We start from the raw sequence: 26,044 nt of genomic DNA on the forward strand, positions 1-26,044 counted from the left end.
AATCAAAGTTGACCAAAGCATTTTCTAAAGCACCTCTGAATGAGGGCTGCAGCCAACGTCTATTTTCAGACTTGATAAGTGTTCTCAGTGTTTTTGTGCATTTGCAAAGCCATTTTTTTTATTAGTTTGAGCCCTGCAGTGTTAGCAGTCTCCCTCTTCTTTACCTTTTGTTCGCACATTGCTACATTTATTGCTGCGCTAGCTCCACCAGTGGTGGATCAGTGGAACAGTGTGAAACCAGCTTCAGGGATGTGTTTTGCATCACCCCCACTAGAGGGAGCTACTTTAGGATAATGCACCATTGTGCCACTAGTGTTCAAAGAACCACAGGTTGTTTTCTTTAACTGATCAATTATTCGTTTGTGACGGATCAGACTTGTAGCACCCTATAATGTAATAATTTCCTGATAATGTAATAACGCCTGAAAATGTAATAAAATTTGCACTTAACTCGATTGAAAATGTAATAAAACCCAATAATGTAATAACTTCACCAATAATGTAATAAAATAATGTGACTGATATTGTAATAACATTTTTACCGATAATGTAATACCTTATTACATTATTGGGAATTTATTACATTTTCAGGAGTTTTTTTTTCTTCAAAACTGATAATGTAATACTTGACAGATAATGTAATATATATGTTCATTTTCAGTCCAGAGTTCTACATTTTGTGTTTTGAGAATCTAAGAATGTTATTGTTACGACCCCGGCTCTTGGGAAGCAACACAGAAGTCAAACAACAATCAGTGCAGCCAAAGTAACATTTATTGCACAAAAGAACAAACCATGGATAACGTAGAAAACCCAAAGATGGAGGCTGGTGGCATTGCAGCAGGCCCAAGCTGCAGTGTGTGAGAGAGAGAGAGTGGGTGGAGCTACCCAGAGCTCTTAAAGGCCTCCCAGCAGGTGCCAGAGATCAGGAGGGAACAACGGGGAGGAGTTTCTGATCACCTGAAAATTAAGAAAATAGCCTTGGACATAACACCCCCTCCCATAAGCAGGTTGCTCTAGAGCAACCTCACAGTTCGACTACCACATAAATGGCCACATTATAGCCTAAGATAACTATACTTACGACCTTGAAAGGGCATCTGCAAGAACATTATCTTTCCCGCGCACATGCTGGATATCCAGGTTAAACTCCTGCAAAACCAAGCTCCATCGCATTAGCCAGTGGTTGGAATTTTTCATCCTGTTAAGAAAAACCAAGGGATTACACTGGATTTGAAACAACAGAATGACTATTGCTTCCCTAGATGTACCTCTTCACTTCACAGATTTCCAACAAATCACTACCTCATGAAAACAACCACAAACCAACAAAATAACTTTCAGTAACTTGATTTGAAGAGGTTATACATAAGCATTCATACTGTAACACCTGCATACACATTACATGACACCTGACATAAACACAGGCCTACATATCCACTTGTAAATGGTTATTAAATCACTTTCAATGTCAAATGGACATCTTACTCTATGTCAAGTGGCATAGTGGTCAGCTGACATACTGTCATACTGATAGTATATTATGAGATTTACCTGTATAAATAAAGGTTAATAAAAATGTCAGCATCAAAATGACAAAACTTGATGACAACTGGCATCCTTTTTGGGGTTTATACAGGGTTTCTGAAGTTGTATGATGTTTCTATGATAGTACAATTCAAATTTGGTGAAAGTAATTGTCTAAAGGTATTACGTCCATTTAAATCCTGTTTTATTGAAGTGACGTCATTTCTGCAATGCCATCTGCTGGTAATGTCACTTACCAGCAGATGGGCTGCCACTAGGGCCTCTATGACTAGGACCTCTACGACTAGAGGGCCTGCAGGCCCTCTAGTCGTGTTCTAGATCGTGTTCTAGATCGTGTTCTACCTTGCAGGCCCTGCAAGGTAGAACACGATCAGTGTCTCTCTGATGACTGGCCAATAAAGACATATCTCCATTTATGTGAACACTTGGTAAGTGAGTATGCAACGTCTCAGCATCAATACCTTCAGATTTCTGTAGGATACCAGGAAAAGTTTGATAATGGTAGAATAGTGTACTGTAGGCTTTAGACTAGTTTTTATTGTCCATGTGGCTACATGCTAGTTCTTACTGATGCTAACTTGTTGACACTTTAGCCAAGGCTTGGCTACTTCTCTAAATAGCTTAAGACAGGGGTTCCCCAGCATTTTTTCACTGTGGACTGTTCACGGGTGGACAATTTTTTTTTCAAGTGAAAAAGTTGTTTTAGAAAAGACTAACATACGTTTACCTGTTTACATTACACATATAATATAAAAACGATTGCAGGCGGTCACATGGTTTTCTGTTAACATTTTTAATTCAATAAATACATCTTTGTTACATCTAGCCATAATATACTCTCTGTAATCTCATTTTTGCTGCCGTCACCTCGGAAAACTCCTCGCTTCACAAAGATAATATGTTTGTAATGGAAGAAGGTTTTCAGTGCTTTTGTGGCCATCTCAGGATAATCTGCTTTAACCCAGAACGCAGGCTGAGTTTAAGTTTTCTGCGAAGTGATGAAGCGGTGCAGAGCCGGTCGCCACATTTAATGTACACAGTGGGCTTGGAGCATGTGAATCACCTTTTGTAATGAAACCGTTATTTAAACAGGACTGGTTTTTCTTTTAAAGTGACTATGAGGAGTTTCTGAAAGCGAAGTGTTTTCACACTACATTTCCCATGAGCTTCTGTGCACATGGTGACATTCTTGGACCGACGCAAGACGGACTAAAGTGAAAAACATTTGCCAAGAATGTTTTCATTATTCAAGAATGAAAGCCGGAGGTTTGAAGACGAACAGATACTGTCGTAGTTCCGACCATAAACGGCGATTCGGCGGCGTTATTCCCATGACCCGCCGGGCAGCATCTGGGAAACCAAAACTAGGAAATGCTAGGCGAGCCAACCACTAAATAATAATATCAAAATAACTATAAAGACAAAACAATATATTTATTGAAAATGGACTCATTAACAAGTGGGTAACGTAGATTCATCCACATTAATATGAGACTCTTTTATTACCAAAAGCAAACTCCTCGGAGTCTCTTTAAAACGGCATTCTTTTTGTTGGCAGTCGTTGGGTCTTCTGTCATCTCATTATTGAGTCTTTCCCAGCGACGCTTGTTTTTTACTCTTTTACGCCTGTAGACTTGCCTGTCAATTGCACAGTGCTGACAAGAGGCACAGGCGGAAACAAACAATTATATATATTTTCATTCTTTTATTTGTATTTAATCTTTATTTATACAAGTAAATCTCATACAGTATACCAATATGACAGTATGTCAACTGGCCACTATGTCACTTGACATAGAGATGTCAATTTGACATTGAAATTGATTTAATAACCATTTATGAGTGGATTTGTAGGCCTATGTTTATGTTGGGTGTCATGTAATGTTTATGCAGGTGTTATTGTATACTCTCTTCAAATGAAGTGTTACTGAAAGTTGCTTTGGTTTTGGTTTGTGGTTGTTTTCATGAGGTAGTGATTTGTTGGAAATATGTGAAGTGAAGAGGTACCTTTAGGGAAGAGTTACCTGGGTCTCCAGTGCTACTCAGAAGCTTATATCTGAGCTGGAGTTCTGGGCTCCCAAGGAGGTAAGTCCATCACCCACTCAGGGACATGCAACAACATCCTGGTCTTACTGAGTATTTGCACATATGCATATGGCTGTATGGTACTCAAGGTCTGCAATTTAACCCAATAGTCATTCTGTTGTTTCAAATACAGTGTATATAACATTCTTAGATTCTCAAAACACAAAATGTAGAACTCTGGACTGAATGGACTGAAAATGAACATATATATTACTATCTGTCAAGTATTACATTATCAATTTTGAAGAAAAAAAAACTCCTGAAAATGTAATAAATTCCCAATAATGTAATAAGGTATTACATTATCGGTAAAAATGTTATTACAATATCAGTCACATTATTTTATTACATTATTGGTGAAGTTATTACATTATTGGGTTTTATTACATTTTCAATCGAGTTAAGTGCAAATTTTATTACATTTTCAGGCGTTATTACATTATCAGGAAATTATTACATTATAGGGTGCTACAAGGCTGAAACAGATCACACACGCTCACAGTTTTGGGTCATGGATCAGATCATTTTTTCTGAGTAGCAAAAAGAAAAAAAGGTTAAATTAATTTTATAACGTGCTTCTTTGGCTCTGATAAAGCTGTTTCTCTCTGCCTGTCTGTACTAGGGCTGAACAATTTATCATTTTCTGATCAAAATTGCGATTTCAGACAACGCGATCATGTGATAGCCAAAGCTGCGGTTTTTGCAGCACTCCCGACTGACCCAGGATCTGTTGTCAACTATTTTACACATACATGCCGTCTCCCTATCATCCTGCCAAGCTCACCAATTGAAGCGGCATACATACTCGTGGACAGGTCACGCTAACCAATCAGTATTAACTTGCTCCTTAACGTGTTCTGAAATGGCTTCAGGACCAGAAGCGGAGTTAGGGGATTTAATCCATAAGAAAAACAGCACGTCTGTCATTTGGGAGTATTTCGGGTTTGAGGCTGCAGATGTGCACCAGAAACAGGTACTGTGCAAAACCTGTTGTGCTGAAGTTGCAACATCCAGCGGAAACACAACCAATTTATTACGGCACTTGAAAAATCACCACAGGCATTTGCATGACGAGTGCATGACGAAAAAGTCTGGTGAAAAGTCTGGTGAAAATGATACTCGAGCCCACTGTAGCAAACAGACTACAATTACAGCATCTTTTGCCAGTGTAACTCCATAAATATCTAATATACAATATCCGTTAATAAATAAATTTGGAAGCAATTTTTAACTTTAGTTTTCATCCTTGCATTAGAGTAATAGCATTCAAAGTTTTAATGTTACTGTACATTGTGAATATTGCACTGAAGCTTGATTTGAAGGAAATCGTGAATCAAATCGAAATCGCAATATCTGCCAGAAAAATTTCAATTAGATCTTTTCCTAAAATCATTCAGCCCTAATAAGAAGTGTTTATATTTAATGTATTAAGTTATGTTATTATACAAGTATTGTCTTATCAGCTCTAAGAGCACATCCATGCCCACCCCTGTAGTCTGGCTCAACGTCCCGCCAACAGCGCTTCTGATTACATGTCACACGTTTGAGCCAAACAGCACAGAGACACTGCAGCTGGCAGTGGAGCTGTGTGTTGAACTGTGTGTTGAACTGTGTTTAAGGGAAGGCAGCAGATATGGATCACATTAACCTCATGATGTACCTCTCTGATGATGAGCATACTCAGGTTCCCAGTGACATTAAAAATGCTCGAAGCCACAGCCAATGGGCTTTCATTCAGTCATCTGTCTGTTTCTTCACTGCAACTCTGCAGCCACATGTAGTTTTAGATTGAATTATGACTTTAAACATTAACAGACTGTATTTCTCACTATGACGATTAAGACTTGTAACTTTTCTGCATTTCACATTTGTACTGAATGGTGAGGCAGCACAGGTCACAATCAACACTGTTACACTGCTGATGACAAGTGTCCTTTCTAAGTCTTAATATGAATTGCTTACAGCCCAGTCGGTTCAATTTCTCTTTAGTTGAGTTTTTTTAGTCTTTGGAGCCTGGATCAGTTTCAATGCAATACTTTTTTCTGCCACTGAAAATTAAATGAATAAATGAGACTCTGTTGGAAAAAGTACTAAATATTTTTAATATGAAGAGCTAAAGAGCAATGAAATATTGGAAATGCAAAAATAAGTACAAAACATAGTCGGTCATTCTTTTTCAGTATAGACTCAACAAAATTATTCATGTTAAAACATCTTTGTTTTGGCTCCAAGTAGATTATCTGAGACTTTCTCTGTACACAAAGGTTATCCTTCAGTTGAACTCTGTCAGTGAGCACTTATCTTGTGTGCAGTTCTACATGTGGTCTCTGTGAGGCCATTTGGATGTATGTCCCCCAAACAACACTGGAGATGGTTTACAGAAGTGAAAGTGTCCTGCAGCCATCATGACCACTGCACGCTCCCTCAAAAGCTGCAAGTTTTAATCAGGCTGTTCATGGAAAACAAACAACTATAAAGTCTCTGTGCAGCACATCAGTCACATTATCTGTAACTGTGTTTAACTGCAAAGTCCCTATTAAATAAAATGAACTCAGTCTACATCTGTGTTGTGTGTTCAAACAGCCTTTTATCAACACACACCTGTGCACTAATCCTGCTGTTCAGTCAGCATCTTGATGTGACACACCTGTCAGGTGGATGGATTATCTCGGCTTCACTAACACAGATCAGAAAACATTTGTGCTTAAAATCTGAGAGAAATATTCTTTAGCTTGCACAAAGAAAGTAAGAGATCTTTAAACTCAACTCAAGAGACATGGGAGCAAAAAAAAAAGTGGTATGTTGATAAAATTAGACTCATCATTTGAACCCTCCCTGACACTGATCATATCTGGACTGAAAGCACAGAAGACTGTAACTGTAATAGTATAAGTAGAATGAACATGTGCAGCCTGTTATAGGCTTAAATCCCTCTACAGCCCCCTCTGGGCCTAGAGACCTGGGCTTAGGTCAAATAATGCAGATAATGTAGATAATGTGAGCTACACACATGACACACTGCAGTATAATTCTGATGTTGTATTTTTTGTGTGCATGAGGGTACTAGATCATGTCAAAGGTCCAAATCAACAGAACCCTAGCCAACTGAATCCTTGACCCATCTTAGTAATGAGGTGGATGAATGAAATGAGACCTTGGAATGTTTCTTTATGGATATTCATCTCATGCTGGTCTCATCTTAGTGGTCACACTGAGTAAGGCTCGTCCTGTTTGTGTTTTCAGCGCCCACATCATTGACTTCCACCAGCCGACGGGCCCAGGTGACACCCACCCCCGGCTCTTTGACTGGGTGAAGCAGTACTTCTGTCAGTCCAACAGGAGTAGCAGGGTGCCCCCCAGACTGATCCACACCCAACTGCCCCCGCTGTACCTGCAGCACCAAGGTACACAGCAACACCACCTGCCGTATTGCTTCATCACACATGACGTAGCTGCTGCTGTACAGAACCAATGAGCCAGGAGTTTCTTTTACTGGAGGACTGCTTCAGGCCTGAGCTGAACTGTTCACACATCTAAGTGGATAGGAACAGATCTGCAGCCTCTTTCACAGGCCTGGTCATCTCAGTGTAGTTTCGTTTTGTGGCGACAGTGTGGAGACTGGAACAAGCCGTCCCTGCAGACTAACATGAAGCTCAGAAGACAGCCCAGCAGTCCTCTCATTACCGAACTATTAAAGACATTTGAAGTCTAAATACAGGGAATAGTATTACATGACTGAGTAATGCTGCCACTTCACACTCTTCTGTCATTAATGATATAAGGCTACGCTCACACTACACCTTTGAAATCCTGACTGACTGTGTGACTGTGTGTTGATTCAGACACATCAGGAGAATCTTCACTATGGGGTTCCATTTGTGCCAAAAATATGTCGCCATGCGCACTGTCAGTGTCTACTGAACATGTGAGAAGACATTTGTCTATGTCCATTAAACATTGAACTGTCCTTGTGTCATTTGACTTTGTCATTACATCGTGTCGTCATGATGTCATGATTTGACAAAGTGTTATGATGTGTTGTTTGACAGTGTCATTATGATGTGTGTTATGGTGTGTTGTCTTGATGTGTAGTTTGGCAATGTTGTTATAATGTGTTGTTTGACAATGTCTTTACGTTGTTATTATGTGTCGTTACTACATGTGGTTACTACGTGTGGTTACTATGTGTCGTCTTGATGTGTTGTTGCCATGCGTCGTCTTAATGTGTCGTTTGACAACGTCGTTGCTATGCGTCGTGTGTCGTTACTACGTATCGTCTTAAAGTGTCGTCTGACAACGTCGTTATGCCTGGCTACCGCGGTGGCACAGGGCACCCCTTTCCCTGCTTCAGTATTGTCCCCTAACACTAATTTATTTTTCATGCATCATAGCCTACTAACAAGAACAACCTGAATAAAAGTCAAAATATAGAAGTATATACTTTATATAAAAGTATTATATAAACAATAATACCAATAAAGATTAGTCAGAGTGATCAGAATTTATCAGATCAGAATACTGTAATGCATCTCTCATCTCATCAACTTCAGCTTTGTCCGGGGTCGGGTCGCGGTGGCAGCAGGCTCAGTAGGGAGCTCCAGACCTCCTCCTCCCCAGCAACACTCTCCAGCTACTCCGGGAGGATCCTGAGGCGTTCCCAGGCCAGATGAGATATGTAGTCTCTCCAGCGAGTTTTGGGTCTGCCCCGGGGTCTCCTCCCAGTTGGACGTGCCCGGAAAACCTCCATGGGAAGGCGCCCAGGAGGCATCCTAATCAGATAATCAGCAATCTCATTCTTTCGGTCACTACCCACAGCTCGTGACCATAGGTGAGGGTTGGAACATAGATGGACCGGTAAATCGAGAGCTTCGCCTTGCGGCTCCCTCTTCACCACGGGCTGAGGAAGCCAACAGAACCACGTCACCCGCAAAAAGCAAAGACGCAATTCTGAGATTCCCATACCGGACACTCTCCTCACCATGGCTGCGCCTTGAGATCCTGTCGTTGAATATCACAAACAGGATCGGAGACAAGGGGCAGCCCTGGTGGAGTCCAACACCCACTGGAAATGTGTTCGACTTTGTACCGAGTATACGGACACAACTCTCACTTTGATCGTATAAGGACTGGATAACTCATACCAACGGCCCCAGTACCCTATACTCCCTCAGTACCCCCCACAGAACTCCCGGGGGACCCGGTCGAAGGCCTTCTCCAAGTCTACAAAACACATGAAGACTGGATGGGCAAACTCCCATGACCCCCCCAGCAAGCCTGCAAGGGTAAAGAGCTGATCCATTGTTCCACGGCCAGGACGGAATCCGCATTGTTCCTCCTGAATCAGAGGTTCGACGATCGGACGGACCCTCCTTTCCAGCATCCTGGAATAAACTTTCCCAGGGAGGCTGAGCTGTGTGATACCCCGATAATTGGCACACACTCTCCGGTCCCCCTTCTCAAAAATGGGAACCACCACCCCAGTCTGCCACTCCAGAGGTACCGTCCTCGACCTCCACGCGACACTGCAAAGACGTGTCAGCCATGACAGCCCAACAATATCCAGAGCCTTCAGCATCTCGGGGCAGATCTCATCCACCCCTGGCACCTTGCCACTGGGGAGCTTCTTGACTACCTCAGTGACCTCTGCCAGGGATATGGACGAGTCTTCCCCTGAGTCTTCAGACTCTGCCTCAGTTTCAGAGGACGTGTTAATCGGGTTCAGGAGGTCCTCAAAGTGTTCCTTCCACTGCCCGACGACATCCCCAGTCCGGTTCAGCAGGTCCCCTCCCCGACTGAAAACAGCCTGGGATGAGGCACGCTTCCCTTTTCTAAGCCACCAGATGGTTTGCCAGAACTTCCTTGAGGCCGACCGAAAGTCCTTCTCCATAACCTCACCGAACTCCTCCCACACCCGGGTTTTTGCTTCAGCGAATGCCGAAGCTGCAGATTTATTCAGATTGTTCTTGTTAGTAGGCTATGATGCATGAAAAATAAATTAGTGTTAGGGGACAATACTGAAGTGGTACAGTTCTGCTGGGAGGTTCCCCCCGCCGACCGCAAAGGGTAAGCTGAGAAAGCGCCCGGTGTCACCGTGGTAGCCAGGCATAACGACGTTATGACACGTAGTAACGACACGTAGTAGCGACACGTAGTAACGACACGTAGTAACAACGTAAAGACACTGTCAAACAACACGTTATAACGACATTGCCAAACCACACATCAACACAACACATACAACACAACACAACATCATAATGACACTGTCAAACAACACATCATAACACACATCATAACAACACTTTGTCAAATGACACATCATGACGACACTATGTAATGACAAAGTCAAATGACACAAGGACAGTTCAACGTTTAATAGACATAGACAAATGTCTTCTCACATGTTCAGTAGACATAGACAGTGCGCATGGTGACATATTTTTGGCACAAATGGAACCCCATATTATGGAAGCCCATACACTACATGTCTACACGTCTACACTACACGTCTACACATCTACACTACACATCTACACTACATGCCTATACATCTACACTACACGTCTACACATCTACACTATACATCTACACTACATGTCTACACATCTACACTACACATCTACACATCTACACTACACGTCTACACATCCACACATCTACACTACACGTCTACACTACACATCTACACGTCTTATGAAGGTATATCGATGTCAAAACAACCAGAGAGATGTGCAGCAATGTGTGTGTGCATGCATGATAACTTTGTTATGCGTGCGTGCGTGTGTGCGTTTTTCAAATCTAATAAAATCAAATCAAATCAAATCAAATTAATTTGTATAGCCCAAATTCACAAATCACAGTTTGCCTCAGAGGGCTTTACAATCTGTACAGAGACGACACCCTCTGTCCTTCGACCCTCGATTCGAGTGAGGAAAAACTTGCCCCAAAAAAAAGCCCTTTTAACAGGGAAAAAAAATGCGGAAGAAACCTCAGGAAGCGCCACAGAGGAGGGATCCCTCTCCCAGGACGGACAGACGTGCAATAGATGTCGCATGTACAGAGCAGATCAACGAGATCACAATGTTGTTACGTGCAGATTGTATTTCACGCGTAACAAGAAGCTGCGTACGTATGAAGCAGCGTGCGCACGTCTGTCTGTCACTGTTTGACAAATGATGTTACGCCTTGCGTAGTTGGCCTTTTCATTTTATTGAAGTGTAGTCAACCAGGTGAGCCATACATTGCCTGCCAGAATTGCAAAAGAAGAAGAAGAAGAACGAGAAGGAGGAGGAGAAGGAGGAGAAGATATATATATATATATATATGTGTGTATATACATATGTGTGTATGTATGTATATAAAACGCTGCTGCTTGAGTCCTCAGTGGGACCAGGAGGGTGGATCGTGTCACTCCAGTCATCAGATCTTTGGACTGTCTTCCTGTCTGTCAAAGAAGTGATTTTTAAGGTGCAGTTGACTGTTTATAAGGCACTGAATGGCTTAGGGCTAAAATACATTTCTGATCTGCTGGTACGTTATGAACCATCCAGACCTCTCAGCAAAGACGTCGGAACTACGTCGAACCTCCCATCTGTGCCAATATCTGTCACGGCATCCGAGTGCTCTTTCTCAGCCTTGCGCAGGCTGAAAACCTGGCTGCGCAACACCATGACGCGGGAGAGACTAACACATTTGACCGTTATGAACGTTCACAGTGACCTTATGGATGAAAGCGGTGTCTCAACCCTGCTTAAAATCTTCATCAGTAGGTCAGAAGGTCCACTTTTGGAAATGCATGAAAGCCCTGAGTCAGGAGCGTAGACTTTTCTTTTTTTCATTCAAGGGTACAAATAATGCTGTTATGTTCCTTAAATGGCTTGATTTAGTTATCAAAGTTTCATTTTCTTAACAATAAAGATGCCGTGTTCATCCATTCTAGTTCTCTTATAACTGCATGCCATTATAAAATAACTTCAAATCAAATCCTTAATCATTGATAAAAGTGCGTGCTTCCTCCGCCCCCCCTCAGAAAATAGTTCTGACGTCCAGACCTCTCAGGTCATTTGGGACGGATCTGCTCTCTGTCAAAACTAAACACGGAGAAGCAGCATTTCGTTTTTATGTTCCACATTGGAACAAGCTCCCTGAAAACCGTAGGTCTGCTGCAACTCAGTTTCCTTAAATCAGGGAAGAAGACTTTTCTGTTTGCTGCTGCCTTTGATCAAATCAAATCTGAGCCTTCTTCTCACACTGCACTGTAACTTTTATTCTGTTTTATCACTAGAATGGCCAAGGTGGTCATTTTGACCGTTTTCAAATTTATATATGCAATAACCTTGTTGAATGGAAAAATGCAATACTGCTGTTACCTGACTTTTCCTAAAAGTGTCTGTATTTTAATTTAAAATAGTTTTTTTATATAAATTACACAAAAGACAAAGAAAATATGATATGTTTTACCTATTTCGGCCATAAGCGGTCATATTGATCGCACATCATTTTGCGCGGTTTGCTGCTTTCATTGTCTCTCTAGTCTCCAACTTTGTTAGCGGTCTCCAGCTGTGCTTCTTTGTGAATTTACTTGTAAGTTAGTTTATATAGTTATACTCGTTATTATTGATTAGTTGTTATTGATATGTCTGCGATGGAGTCAAGCCTTCACAACATGTCTAATAAAGGAAAGGATGAAGAGGAATTTGAATACTGCCGAAGCCCTGAAGATGTTTCATAACTTGGACAGTGGTGATTCTGATGGAGGGATCCATCAGAGCTCAGAAATGAAAGTGATCTTTCCTGGGTACACGAAAACACCTCCTCAGAGAGTGACTCAGAGTCTGTACCGAGGAAAAAGAGACGGCTTTCCCCAGCGGCTACGGCATACAACGCTCAAGGTGAGCTCCGCTGCCTTGCGCTGCCCTGAGCTAAGTTACAGCCTGAACTATTCACTTATTCTGCTGCTCATATGGAGAAATGGGGGCTTACCATTTTTCAGACAAACGATGGCAATAAATCGCTTCAGGGACATAATGAGGTTCCTGCGCTTTGACAGGAAGGAGACCCGACATGTGTGTCTGCAGGACGACAAGTTTGCCCTGGTGTGGGCCACTTGGGACCGGTTCATCCAGACCAGTGTAGCCTGCTACAGATCCGACGCTAACATCACGATTGATGAGCAGCTGTTCCCCACAACGGTCCCCTGCAAGTTCACCCAATATATGGGGAATAAGCCCGATAAATTCGGAATCAAATTTTGGTTGGCTGCAGATGTCGACTCTAAATACATGTTGAACGGGTTTCCGTATCTGGGGAAGGAGGAGACACGGAGCGCAGGTCGGCTTGTGAGAGAGAGTGTGGGGCTGAGACTGGCGGAGCCATTCCTGGGGAAGGGAAGAAACATTACCACAGACAATTTCTTCACGTCCCTAAAACTGGCCACCGCCTTACAGGCAAAGAAGACCAGCCTGGTTGGCACCATGGGCAAACAAAAACAGGAGTTGCCGCCCATCGTGAAACAGCAAGCGGAGCTGTTCAACACGAAGGTGCTGAAGTGTGGTGATGTGGCTCTGACTGTGTACCAGGGAAATTAAGCTTGTTAAAATGTACATTTCGGTGTTATTTTGTTTTTAAAAAAAATATCATGACACAATAAATGCATTCATCACTCAATTGGGTATTTACATGAGAGATTATAGAGTTTAAAATCTAGCCGCTTACGACCGTTCTGGTAGTTTTGGAATTCCGGCCCTTCTAGTGTTATCTGCCTTGTTTAGTTTTTATATCTGTCTCCTATCCCATATACTTAATTGTACTTACATTAATGTGATTAATGTCTTTTTTATGGTGCCTATTGGTTTTACTTGCTGTATATTTTATGTAATGCACTTTGAATTGCCTTGTTGTTGAAATGTACTATACAAATAAACTTGTCTTGCCTAGTGAGCTTTACCATAATTTATTCAGTCAAATATTTTATTTAAAAATGGCTGATATAGAAGTAAATACAAAATTAGGCTTCAGACTTGTTATGCCGAGAAGTGCCTGCCTGCTAAGAACTGCATCCCCGTCACGGGAACGTGCACAACTAACAAAATAAGAAAAACAGTATCAAGGTTACTAAGTTTCTGCCCGTGTTTTCCCAATTAGGCTACATCTAATAATATATATACAATTAGACTCTCATCAGCCGGGAGTGTGTTGCAGCTATTCAGGTGCACAAACCTAACGCACCTCTCCAGCGGTCCCAGCAGTTCTCAATGAACTGATTACCTGCGGGGGGCGTGGTTAACTTACAAATGTTTGTCATTGATTTTGTGTCTTATGTGAGAAAGCAAAGTAAAAGAAACAGCAACAGAACTCTTTCTCTGTCTTCATTGAACAAATGAATCAAGTCATGCAAAAGCCTATATGTCTGTATCTCATATTGGATCGATTGCACCATCTACTGGATGACTGGATGCGACCGCACGTGTGTGTGAACGCGTAACAACATTTGTCAAACAGTGAAAGACGTGGACACGTTGCTTCATACGCATGCAGCTTCTTGTTACGCGTGACATAGTTTGCGCACATCATTTCCGCCTACGTGTGAGTGCGTGACAAAAATGTTCAATTATCTTCATGCGAGCGTTAATGCGTGCGTTCGCAAAAAAACGCATGAATGCTAAAAGTAGTCACTACGCGTCGTGTGATTACCGGCGTGCAGCAGTCATACGCGTGAACGTGCGTGTGAACGGGGGCCATTATAAGTCAATGAGGAAACTACATTACACGTCAGGCGCTGCTTGCTGCACAGGCGTCAAAGCACGCGTGTGACACGTTCAGTTGACACTGTACGTGCACACGCATTATGACACGATTCTACCGCCATAATGGCGAGTGGATAGTGCCACGGTTACCCAGCCAAAGGAGACTGTCGTGTGGAATTGACGTCTGAACCCTTTGCAACACATACGCCTTCAGTGTAGGTCGTCGTTGATAAGTACGACGCCTCACCTACGCCGTCGTCAGGGTCGTGTTGACAAGTACGTCGCCACATGTACGCCGTCGTCAGGGTCGTGTTGACAAGTACGTCGCCGTCGTGACTCTAATGTACTGCGATCTTTAAACGCTTAATGGCGCTGTTGAATTGTTTGTATTTCAATGTCAGCAATAAAGTTAATGAGAAAAAAAATTGAGTGTCATTTATTGAACCAAAGATACTGTATTTACCGTCTTTGATTGAATTTAGTCAATACGTTCAGCCACAAGGTGCAAATTGCTTCAAATATATATCAAATTATGTTTTAAAAAAATAAAAAATAATATCAAGTATTAGAGGATAAAATTCACTTTACCTAGCTCATCCTCATCGACTATTAACATTAGATTAAATAGTTATTTATGTCACATTCATATTCTCTGAAACTAATAAAATATATAAATTCAAATATATGTAATTCAAATATAAAATATTTGAATTACAGTCATTATTCATGATAGGCAATAAACACTGGTTTTCTCTCAAGTGACCCAAGAAGCTCTACTACTGTCCATCTGTCAGTTTGCCTGTTGCTCTACAACTCAACACCACCTACACACCCTAGAGTACCATTGAAAACTCTTCCACCGGCATTAATATGGCGCCATCTTGTGTCACTCTTGTGACACTCACAACATGAACATGGACAATAAAAGCTGCCAAAATCACCCCTTCTGTAAAAGAAAAGACACTTTTATTGCAGATGTTACATGTTTTATGTAGTTATAGGCTTTAACTGTGAGTTTATTTTTTATTTTTCCTAATGAAACTACAAAAATAAATGAATAATGCATCGAATCAGTTTGATACTAATCTTTGACATATTCGAGCCAAGGGTCTGAAAAATAAAAAATCTCTTGCTTCCAATCTCTTTTAAGCTGACATTTTCGGTCATATTTTCAAAAACCTGGCGCATTTTACTGCCAATTAAAAAAGAAAAGAGAAAATTTTGTATTTTTGAAAAGAACAGAGATTGACTGAAAGATGTGTGAAAAGAAATTGGAATAAAATTATAATCTGATACATTCCATTCTTTCCTGGTCCATCACGTTGCCATTAAGTGGATGATCCCAAAAAAGATTGTTAGCTTGCATTGATTACTAACTCAACAACAGTAGGCTACGTTTGCAAGCACCTCATACACTAAACACATTATACCCACATGAAAATTTTTAAGTGCATTGTTGCCAGTTGTTGAATATTCACAAATAGCCTACAAATTGATGATAACTGTGCAAGGATTACACTCCGTGTAGGCTAATAGTCATACACAAGGATGAAAAATATTATGTTGTGGTCAATTATGCTTAGCTGTATTGATTAACTTTACTGTTTCAATTTTAAGCCCTAATTGAAAAATTTCACATCTTGGAAAATGTTGTCTTCATTGCTGACTAAATAAACAAACTGAAGACATGTACTGACGTACTTAGCGACGACGTGTGTTTCACACGTCTTTGGTGACGACGTACCTAGTTCAGACGTCCAGAGCAGGCGTAAATTTTGTTGGTAATTCTAACATACGCCGTCGTCACGTCGCCGTCGTCACACGTTCTTTCAGTGCACTCGCCGTGACGTCGCCGCCGGTCTCTCATCTGCTGTCCCATTCACTCCCATTCAAAAATCCACACGGTCTGACGGCGACGGGAGGGGAGGTTGCTCCTTCTCCTTCTCCTGGTAATCCTTGGTTTGGCAATATCCACTCGCCATAACCGCCATACACGTCTACACATCTACATGTCTACACATCTACACTACACGTCTACACTACACGTCTACACTACATGCAGGGCCGTAGCCAGGATTTTTGAAATACCGAGGTCAACATTCGGCAGACTCCACATGCATCTCACTGGTTCCTTCTCCTGCTCTTTCTCTCTCCTCTCCTCCTGTCTCTGTCCCTTCAACCTCTTCGTCTCTCTCTTCTGTCTCATCCTCTGTGGAATTTTAAAATGAAAAGTCTAAGTATACTACTGAGTCATGATTACTATAATTTGACCTAATATTTTAATGACATGTTTAGTCACATTATTACTTATCCATCCAAACATCCAAATAATATTATTGACGGATAATTCATACTGTGACTGAACATGGCCTGAAAATATTCTGATTCATTGCATATCCTTTTCATTTACAGTAGGTTACAGTTTGGCATCTCTATTGGCTATCTGTTGCATCTGTAGGCTCGTTCACTATTTTTCTCATCCTCTTAGCTTATTACAATTCTCACCTTTCCTCCTCTTTGCCTGATCATCCTCTGCCTTTCTTGCTGCAACAAATGATAACTTGGATTGATGCAGCCTCTTACCACTACGTTGCATCTTTGCTCCGATTCATTTAATTGCCGTTCTAAAAACAGACCTGCAGTCACGTCGCGACCGTGTTTACTTTCGGTTTTAATGAAACAAAACTTAAGGAAAACAATACCGAGGACATGACCTCGGTGTCCTCAATGGTGGCTACGGCCCTGACTACATGTCTTCACATCTACACGACATCCACACGACACGTCTACACATCTATACTACACATCTACACATCCACACTACACATCTACACATCTACACTACACGTCTGCACATCTATACTACACGTCTGTGTAGTATAGACGCGGCTGTCCAGATTTTGAATCCTGGATATCAAGTCCAGATCAGTTCAGGAGGTTAAAGGCTGATCAGTACACCCCTCACATTAACAGATAATCTGGGCCGACCTTCAGGACCGACCCAGCTCTCCGCCCAGATTTCTCCTCTGATTGTCTGGAGAGCCAAATCTGTGTTCACTCTGCCTGATGCTCCTGTAGCCAGTCAGACTCAGCATTTTTGAGGAGCATTTCTTTATATCATTGTGTTAAAAGTTATTATTAAAAGTCATCAGATAGCAGAGTTGAATCCTGTAAATTAGCATATTTTCGAGCAGAGTTTGAGTTTGAAAATATCAAAATGATAACAAGTTCTGAAACACAAGATAGATATATTGACACATTCAAGTAGCCCGTTCTGACCGAACCAGACACTTGAGGTGACTAGAAGGAGAAGGAAGGAGGTACCAACTTAGTGAGGAATGTGGTGTATTTATGACAGAAGATGAGGATGCAACCAACAATATCACAGACTTCCCCTCTCTTTGACTGCCATTTTGTATGGACGAGTGTGAGGGCCAGGGGTGAGGGAAAAAATGAGAGGAGGAAGTTTTTTGTTTAATTGTGCACTTAAAAAAAAAAAAAGCTGAATTGTCCAGTTTCGTGAATAAAGTCTAAATGTGGAGAATAAGAAGAAAGTAAACTCTTCTGGTCCATCAGGTCCAGTGAGGGGAGCGACCGACAGCTGTGCGAGCTGCCTGAGCCCCAGGCCAGGTCTCTGCCATTACTACATCGTTGGAGTGTAACGTTGTGTGTGTGCTGTAACAAAGTCCTCATACTAACAGCTACACTATGTTTATGAGCTAAACAGAAATCATGTCTTTGTTACTAAAGCTGAACAGTTTCACCTGTTCTTCTACACAAGGCATTTTGTTGAGGTAGCTGTTTGATGTCGTCTCAAAAGGTCGACTTTAATTTTGAAATGTCGACTTCTCAAGAACCGACACTTCAACTGTTATCTCGGAGTGCATGATGAAAGAAAAAACTCCTCTCATTTTTTTTCTCACCCCTGGCCCTAATACTCATAATTAATTAACATAATTTTGTTATCCCACCTTGAAGCGTTCTGTTGGAGCGTTATTGTCCAGTGCTGCTTGCTCTGTGTGCTCCTGCAGGTCACAGCCGCTCTATAGTGGGCTTAGAGCAGAAGAAGAACGGGAGCCTGTGTCTCCTGCTTCTGGACCCTGGCTCCTCGGTGTCAGACACCAGGAAGCTGCTGAGCAGGGACACTGTCTCCACAGCCGTCCGTCACATCAGGAAGTTCCCTGGCAGCCTGAAGCACAAACAGTACCAGGTGGTGGCAATACATGGTGTGCTGTCTGCCGAGGAGAAACAGGTGAGCCGGCCTGAACAGATTCTCTGATCTTTACTATAGATTCTTTGCTTTACTCTGTGGACTGATCAAGAGTCAGCTCCAGCCTTTGAGGTCAGATCAAATCAATTTTATTAATACAGCCCAAAATCACAATCACATCGCCTCAGTGGGTTTTACAATCTGTACAGTGAACAACCTCCTATGTTCTTAGACCCTCGAACTGAGTGAGGAAAAACTTCACATATTGAGAAAAAAACCCTTTTAACAGGGACAAAAAAAAAAAGATGCTAGAAACCTCATGAAGAGCCACAGAGAAGGATCCTCTCCCAGGACGGACAGACATGTAATAGATGTCACATGTACAGAAAATAACAACAGAATCACAATTTACAAGTTGCATTGGCTGTGTCCAAATTCAGGGGCTGCAGCCCTCGAAGGGCGCATTTGAAGGCCAATTACGTCACAACGCCGTGCGAAGGCTGTCCAAATTCGAAGGCTCCTTCAAACGCAGCCCACAAATGCAGTCTGGATTTCCTCTTTTTGGAGGACGCACCGCTACTATCCTTCGCGGCCTCCCATATCCCAAGATCCTTTGCGCGCTGCTCAGTCCCGAAACAGAAGAGGGAAAGAAAGCGAAAATGGCGACATCAAGTGGTGCAAACATGACATTCAAATGTGAGTCTTGGGTTTATACTTGGTTTTTACCCATTTGAACATCCAACGCCAGATATGTTAAACTTCAAGGGACTATAAAACCGTCCAAATTTTAACTTTCAGTTAAAATGCGTGACGCTGGTAATGCTATGGTAAATATAGTTGTTATTCACCAATGGGTTAATGTTTATTTTGTAATGTTGATAATTCAATTTAGATTTGACACATTGTACACACACAAATAAATGTACACGTTTGATAGATTTGAACCAAAACAGACTTGCATGCATGAACACCTGGTGACGCAACCAGGAAATACTCCGAAGGCTAGACCGTCCCATTTAACAACGGTGGACCCGGCCTCCGTGGGCCGCAAAGGCTGCGTCCTTGAAGGCTGCAGCCCCTGAATTTGGACACAGCCATTGACAGAATATCTGATACAATATTATATAATATATGTAAAGTGTGTGGATCAAGGAGACGACTGAGCAGGACAAGACATCGCCAAGTGGAGCCTGAGCCACATTAATAATAACACAAAAAAATTCTGATCTTTCATGTCTTTATTGAACACACTCATTCAACATTCAAAATGGCAGTGGAAAAAGTAAGTGAACCCTTAGAATTAATAACGGGTTGACCCCCGACCCCCCCCCCGGCAGCAATAACCTCAACCATGCGCTTCCTGTAGCTGTGGATCAGACCTTTACATCGTTGAGGAGGAATCTTAGCCCATTCTTCCTGGCAGAACTGCTTTAGCTCTGTCATTTTCTTTGGACATCTCATGTGTATGGCCCTCTTCAAGTCAATCCATAGCATCTCTATTGGGTTGAGGTCTGGGCTCTGACTTGGCCACTCCTAAAGGCGGATTTTGTTTTTCTGAAGCCATTCTGTTGTGGACTTGCTCCGGTGTTTTGGCTCGTTGTCCTGTTGCATCACCCACCTTCTACACAGTTTCAGCTGACGTACAGACATTCTCACCCATTCTCATTCCTGAAGAATTGCCTGATATACTTGGGAATTCATTTTCCCCTCAATGATTCCAACTGGCCAGGCCCTGATGCAGCAAAGTGGGCCCAAATCATGATGTTTCCTCCACCATACTTTACGGTTGGGATGATGTTTTCATGATGATATGCCCTGCTCTTTCCACGCCAGATGTAGTGCTGTGTGTTTTTTCCAAGTATAAGTTCAATCTTAGTTTCATCAGTCCACAAAACATTTTGCCAATACCGCTATGGAGTGTCAATGTGCTCTTTTGCAAACTTCAGGCGTGCGGCAATGTTCTTTTTAGTAAGCAGTGGCTTCCTTTGTGGTGTCCTCCCGTGGATACCCTGCTTGTTCAATGTTTTACATACTGTAGACTCATGAACAGAGATGTGAGCCAGTTCCAATGATGCCTTCAAATCTTTGGCTGTCATTCAGGGTTGTTTCTTTACCTCATTGATGACTCTTCGTTGTGCTCTTGGTGTCATTTTGACTGGGTGCCCACTTCTTGGTAGAGTAGCAACAGTCCCAAAGTGTCTCCATTTGTAGATTGTTTGCCTAATGGTGGTGAATTTCTAAAGTTTTTGAAATAACTTTGTAACCCTTGCCAGCTTTATGTTAATCAACAATTCTTGATCGTAGATCCTCTGAAAGCTCTTTTTGGCGAGGCATGGCTCACATAAGCGTGTTCTTTTTGTGCAGAGCAAACTCCAAAAGTTTGAGGGGTTTTTATCAGTCAAAGTAGTCCACACCCCCAAACTTATCTTAATGAGACTCCAGGTGTGCTAAAACCTGACTCCAATTAGCTTTTTTGAGGTCATTAACTCAAGGGTTCACATACTTTTTCCACAAGCACTATGAGTTTTTTTTGGTTGTTCTCAATAAAGACATGAAAGATCAAAAAAATGTTTTATTATTTTAGACACATTATATTTGTCAATACCCTTGACTTAGATGAAGATCAGATCACATTTTATGACGAATTTATTCAGAAAACCATGAAATTCCAAAAGGTTCACATACTTTTTCTTGCCACTGTATAAGGAGATAGTGAAACAGAGGAGACAGAGGTCTTCCAGTTTAAGTTAATTTTGACTGAATGTGTTCCTCACTGTGAAACTATCTTACTAACCAGACAAGCACCCTGCTGGCTTATTGACTGAACACATTGTTTGAAGTGTGAAGTGTGCAGACTGTGAACAAACTGCTCTCCATCTGTGACCAGCTGACTTTGTCATTTGATTTTTACAGAACAGCATCATGAACTCCAGGACATTACATGCTGAAAGGATCCCATGAACACGTTTGTTTCCCTCTGCTTGTTTTTACTGTGAACTCACATCAGGAGCTATTTAATAAAGTTTTTGTTCAATAAATGACCATTACTGCTCTCCATGGTGTCCAGTTACTTACACTTAGCAGGTAGAAGTTCTAATGTGTGAGAGGAGAAGTGGAGCGGGGTGTCCGAGGAACAGGCCATTTACCTGGAAAAATGCCATGTCCACAGGAACCACATCGTTAATTTAACTTAAAGTACTTAAAAATGCAAGACATCAAATATTTGATTGCATAATGAATCTATAGGGATGCACTGATTTGTTGGCCTTAACATGGTTATTGACAGATAGTCTCTGCATCAGCCTATTGGCAAAAAGGATTTACAAATGGCAGCGGCTGATGTTCATCTGTTGTCCAAGATACTGTCCAGCAGTAGGCGATATGAGGGGGGATGCCGTCCCCCTTGTTAGCAAAATTACCAAAAAACATCCCCCTTCTTAACCTGCCATCACTCTCCATCCCCTAGTAGCAGATAGTGTGTAACAAATCACAAGTGGCCGCGATCAGCTCCGGCGCACAGTGGAGTCAAGCCGTGCACGGCTGCTTTGCGTTCCGGCTGCCTGGTCTTGACGGAAGCATGGACGTATCATTATAGATCCATGGACGGAAGACCCAACAAGCTGCAAAGAGCAGTGTCAGTGTTGTCAGTGCCCGATCCGTACCCGGAACACGATCCGTTCCAGACGTTTCTGCGCATGCGCCAGCCTTTTCCCTCCATCACTGCCCCCCCGATTTACGGCTGGACAGCTACATACGGCAAGTCCACTTGGACAAACTTTATTAGGGCACTGGCCGTGCAACTGACGGTACAAGCGTACGTCTGTTAAAAGTTAAATGAAGTGAAAATACTGAAAAAATAAATTAATAAATACAAAAATAAAAGCGCCAGTCGGTTTAACTGCCTTTTTACATGTTGTGCCGCTTCACTGGATTATGGCCGAGGTAGACGCCAGACGGGTCTCGCTGCCCTCGGTCCTGCCGCGGTCCTGGTGCTCCGCAGGTCAGCCAGACCGAGACACCCCGTCTGCCTCGGCCGACGGACTATCACACTCCGCGGCGGGCGACTGTGGCATGACACGGTCTTTCTCACCTCGTGGTTAAAGCTATGGTCTACGATTTGAAAGATTTGTTATTATTATTAACATCATTTAGATGGTGGTTGTGACCCAATAGTACCACCTACACGATGTTGAGAGTAATAGGAACCAAATAAATCCATTCTCTCTAGTGTCTGTAAAACTGAAAAGAAATTGACCAATAGGAACCATCCGGCCCGGATGGCTCCTATTGGATCAATTTTCTGATCCAATCCTCGCTCACTCTCCTGCTCCTGCTCACGTCTGGTCCCGACCCACTTCCGCATTTGAAACTACAAGCGGACAAGAGGTTTGTTTTGCCCTGAGCAGTTCAGCTGCCTCTGCTCGCCCCACCGACAAAGAGTCAAAGAAAGAAAGTCTGTCACTGAAAAGACACAAACCGGAGATGTGAAACAAAGAGGGCTCTAACCGAATAAACATCGGGTCATCATTTGAACGGTGGCGAAAGGTCCGTGAAGATATGGACCCGGTGGTGATACAGCGGCGTTTCTGTTGAGCAGGTAACCTTCGTCTTTATTGTGGATGTTGTGACACAGATAACTTTCATGCCGATGCTGCTTATGACTGTGAAAGCTGCCGTTAGTTTGTTTCTGTGTTATTAGACGGTGTCTGTCTCTGCAGTATTGTCAACACTTGTTTACTTGTTCGACGGAGACGTTAGCCTCTATGCTAGCATTGTAAGCTAACAACAAGCTAACATTGCTAACATGTTTACACCAAATCAGCCTATTTATTTGCTCGTGGCAGCTAAATGAAGCAGCAAGTAAGATGAATGAAGGGATGGATGAAATCCCAACGCGAAGCGGAGGGGTTTCGGATTTATTTCCGGATTTTTATCTTATTTGTCCGGATTTATTTCTCCATAACAACCTCTCGCCCGGTCACTACTCAACTGTTTTGCTAACCCTCCTCCCGGTCTTGTCCGTTTGTTTTTAACGAAGCCTTTGCTAAATCAATATAATGGATTATCATAAACGCGTTACGATGTGTGTATTTGTGTGTCTTATCTGTCATAAACAAGAGATTACAGTTTACGGACACGTTTGTGTCGCGGTCTGTGTGAGTCTCGGAGCAGCTGTGTGTGTCCTAGCTGCTGTCTGGTGCTAGTCAGACAGCACCAGGGACACACACAGCTGCTCCGAGACTCACACAGGTTTGTTTTTCAGCCACAATGTGGAAGCGATCGTTGTGATGAAAGCTGACGGCAGCATCTGTTAGTCTCTTGGCCCTCAATAACTTTTAGAAGTGGCTAACTTAGCTGTTGTAACTTATTACGTAGCTGTAAGGTAACGTAGCTGTAGCATGCTAATGACGTTACGCTAGCTTGGCTGTGGAGCTTAGCTGTGGACATTTTAATGACTTACAAGATTTACGTTAGTTTCAACGTGCATTGTAATAACTTTATCTGTGAATCCGACATCGTTACTCCGCATTCAAAGCTGGGCTGTATTTGGTTTCTGCCGGCTTGTTGCTCTTGGTGCTTGTTGCGGGACGTATAAAGTTCGTTGAAGAGAAAAAAAAAAAAAAAAGCTTGTAGCCGGAGGGGGTGTGTCGCGGGTGTCAGTGCCCGATCCGTACCCGGAACACGATCCGTTCCAGACGCTTCTGCGCATGCGCCAGCATTTTCCCTCAGACACTTCACGGTTGGACAGCTACATACAGCAATCCACTTGGACAAACTTTATCAGGGCACTGGGCATGCAACTGACGGTACAAGCGTACGTCTGTTAAAAGTTAAATGAAGTGAAAATACTGAAAAAATAAATTAATAAATACAAAAATAAAAGCTCCAGTCTGTTTAACTGCCTTTACATGTTGTGCCGCTTCGCTGGATTATGGCCGAGGTAGACCGAGACATCCCGTCTGCCTCGGCCGACGGACTATCACACTCCGCGGCGGGCGGCTGTGGCATGACACGGTCTTTCTCACCCCGTGGTTAAGAGCTAATAGAAGTGTGGGTGATGAGAAGAGCGGAGTGACTGGGCTGGAGAATAAACCAACCGCCCTGCTCTTAACCACGGGGTGAGAAAGACCGTGTCATGCCACAGCCGCCCGCCGCGGAGTGTGATAGTAGGGGTGTCTCGGTCTGGCTGACCTGCGGAGCACCAGGACCGAGGGCAGCGAGACCCGTCTGGCGTCTACCTCGGCCATAATCCAGCGAAGCGGCACAACATGTAAAAAGGCAGTTAAACAGACTGGCGCTTTTATTTTTGTATTTATTAATTTATTTTTTCAGTATTTTCACTTCATTTAACCTTTAACAGACGTACGCTTGTACCGTCAGTTGCACGGCCAGTGCCCTAATAAAGTTTGTCCAAGTGGAGTTGCCGTATGTAGCTGGACAGTATCTTGGACAACTATGTAGCCGTGAATCGGGGGGGCAGTGATGGAGGGAAAATGCTGGCGCATGCGCAGAAGCGTCTGGAACGGATCGTGTTCCGGGTACGGATCGGGCACTAACATATCCGAGGGGAGAGCGATACAAGCTCGGAGGGGAGGGGTTAAGGAGCACATAGGGGAGGGTTGTGTGTGTGGGGGGATGCTTTTTTCAAACCTTTCTCAGATGGTAGACCAGAGCTTTAAGAGCAGGGCGGTTGGTTTATTCTCCAGCCCAGTCACTCCGCTCTTCTCATCACCCACACTTCTATCTATCTATCTATCTATCTATCTATCGAGTGTGTGTGGATAGACCATATTACCATTACCTGAACTGAAGTGTGTGTTGTGACATAGACCAAAGACCTATCCATTCAGCAGCCTATTGTCATTTAGATTCCTTTTAACACATTGATTTCACAATCAATGTTACTGTAATAAAACAAAAGCAGTTGTGCAACTTATCTTTAAAATACTGTCTGAATTAAATGCCTTTAAATGACTCACAACAAAGCAAATCTTTGAAATAATCCGGAAATTACACTGTAATAAAATGATGATGAACTTCTCAGTGTGGTAATAGGAAAGATGCATCTTTGTAAAATATACATCTTAAATGTTTATGGTAATATGGTCTATCCACACACACTCGATAGATAGATAGATAGATAGATAGATAGATAGATAGAAGTGTGGGTGATGAGAAGAGCGGAGTGACTGGGCTGGAGAATAAACCAATCGCCCTGCTCTTTACCACGGGGTGAGAAAGACCGTGTCATGCCACAGCCGCCCGCCGCGGAGTGTGATAGTCCGTCGGCCGAGGCAGACGGGGTGTCTCGGTCTACCTCGGCCATAATCCAGCGAAGCGGGACAACATGTAAAAAGGCAGTTAAACAGACTGACGCTTTTATTTTTGTATTTATTGATTTATTTTTTCAGTATTTTCACTTAATTTAACTTTTAACAGACGTACGCTTGTACCG

General features: G+C 42.6%; 1 protein-coding gene across 3 annotated transcripts in view; it reads left to right on the forward strand.

Annotated features, from left to right (window-relative positions):
• The window catches only part of zufsp (zinc finger containing ubiquitin peptidase 1), a 98,911-nt gene extending 77,270 nt beyond the window's left edge, over window positions 1–21,641 (forward strand). For all 3 annotated transcript variants that reach the window (XM_084357736.1, XM_084357734.1, XM_084357735.1), the window contains 3 exons: window positions 6,877–7,037; window positions 18,410–18,630; window positions 21,502–21,641. In XM_084357736.1, coding sequence (XP_084213862.1) covers window positions 6,877–7,037; window positions 18,410–18,630; window positions 21,502–21,549 — 430 coding nt within the window. In that variant the 3' untranslated portion in view covers window positions 21,550–21,641. The remainder of the gene's footprint in view (window positions 1–6,876; window positions 7,038–18,409; window positions 18,631–21,501) is intronic.
• Window positions 21,642–26,044: the final 4,403 nt, after the last annotated feature.

This window comes from Pagrus pagrus (assembly GCF_965226575.1).
Source record: "Pagrus pagrus genome assembly, chromosome: 7".
Classification (NCBI taxonomy): Eukaryota; Metazoa; Chordata; class Actinopteri; order Spariformes; family Sparidae; genus Pagrus; species Pagrus pagrus.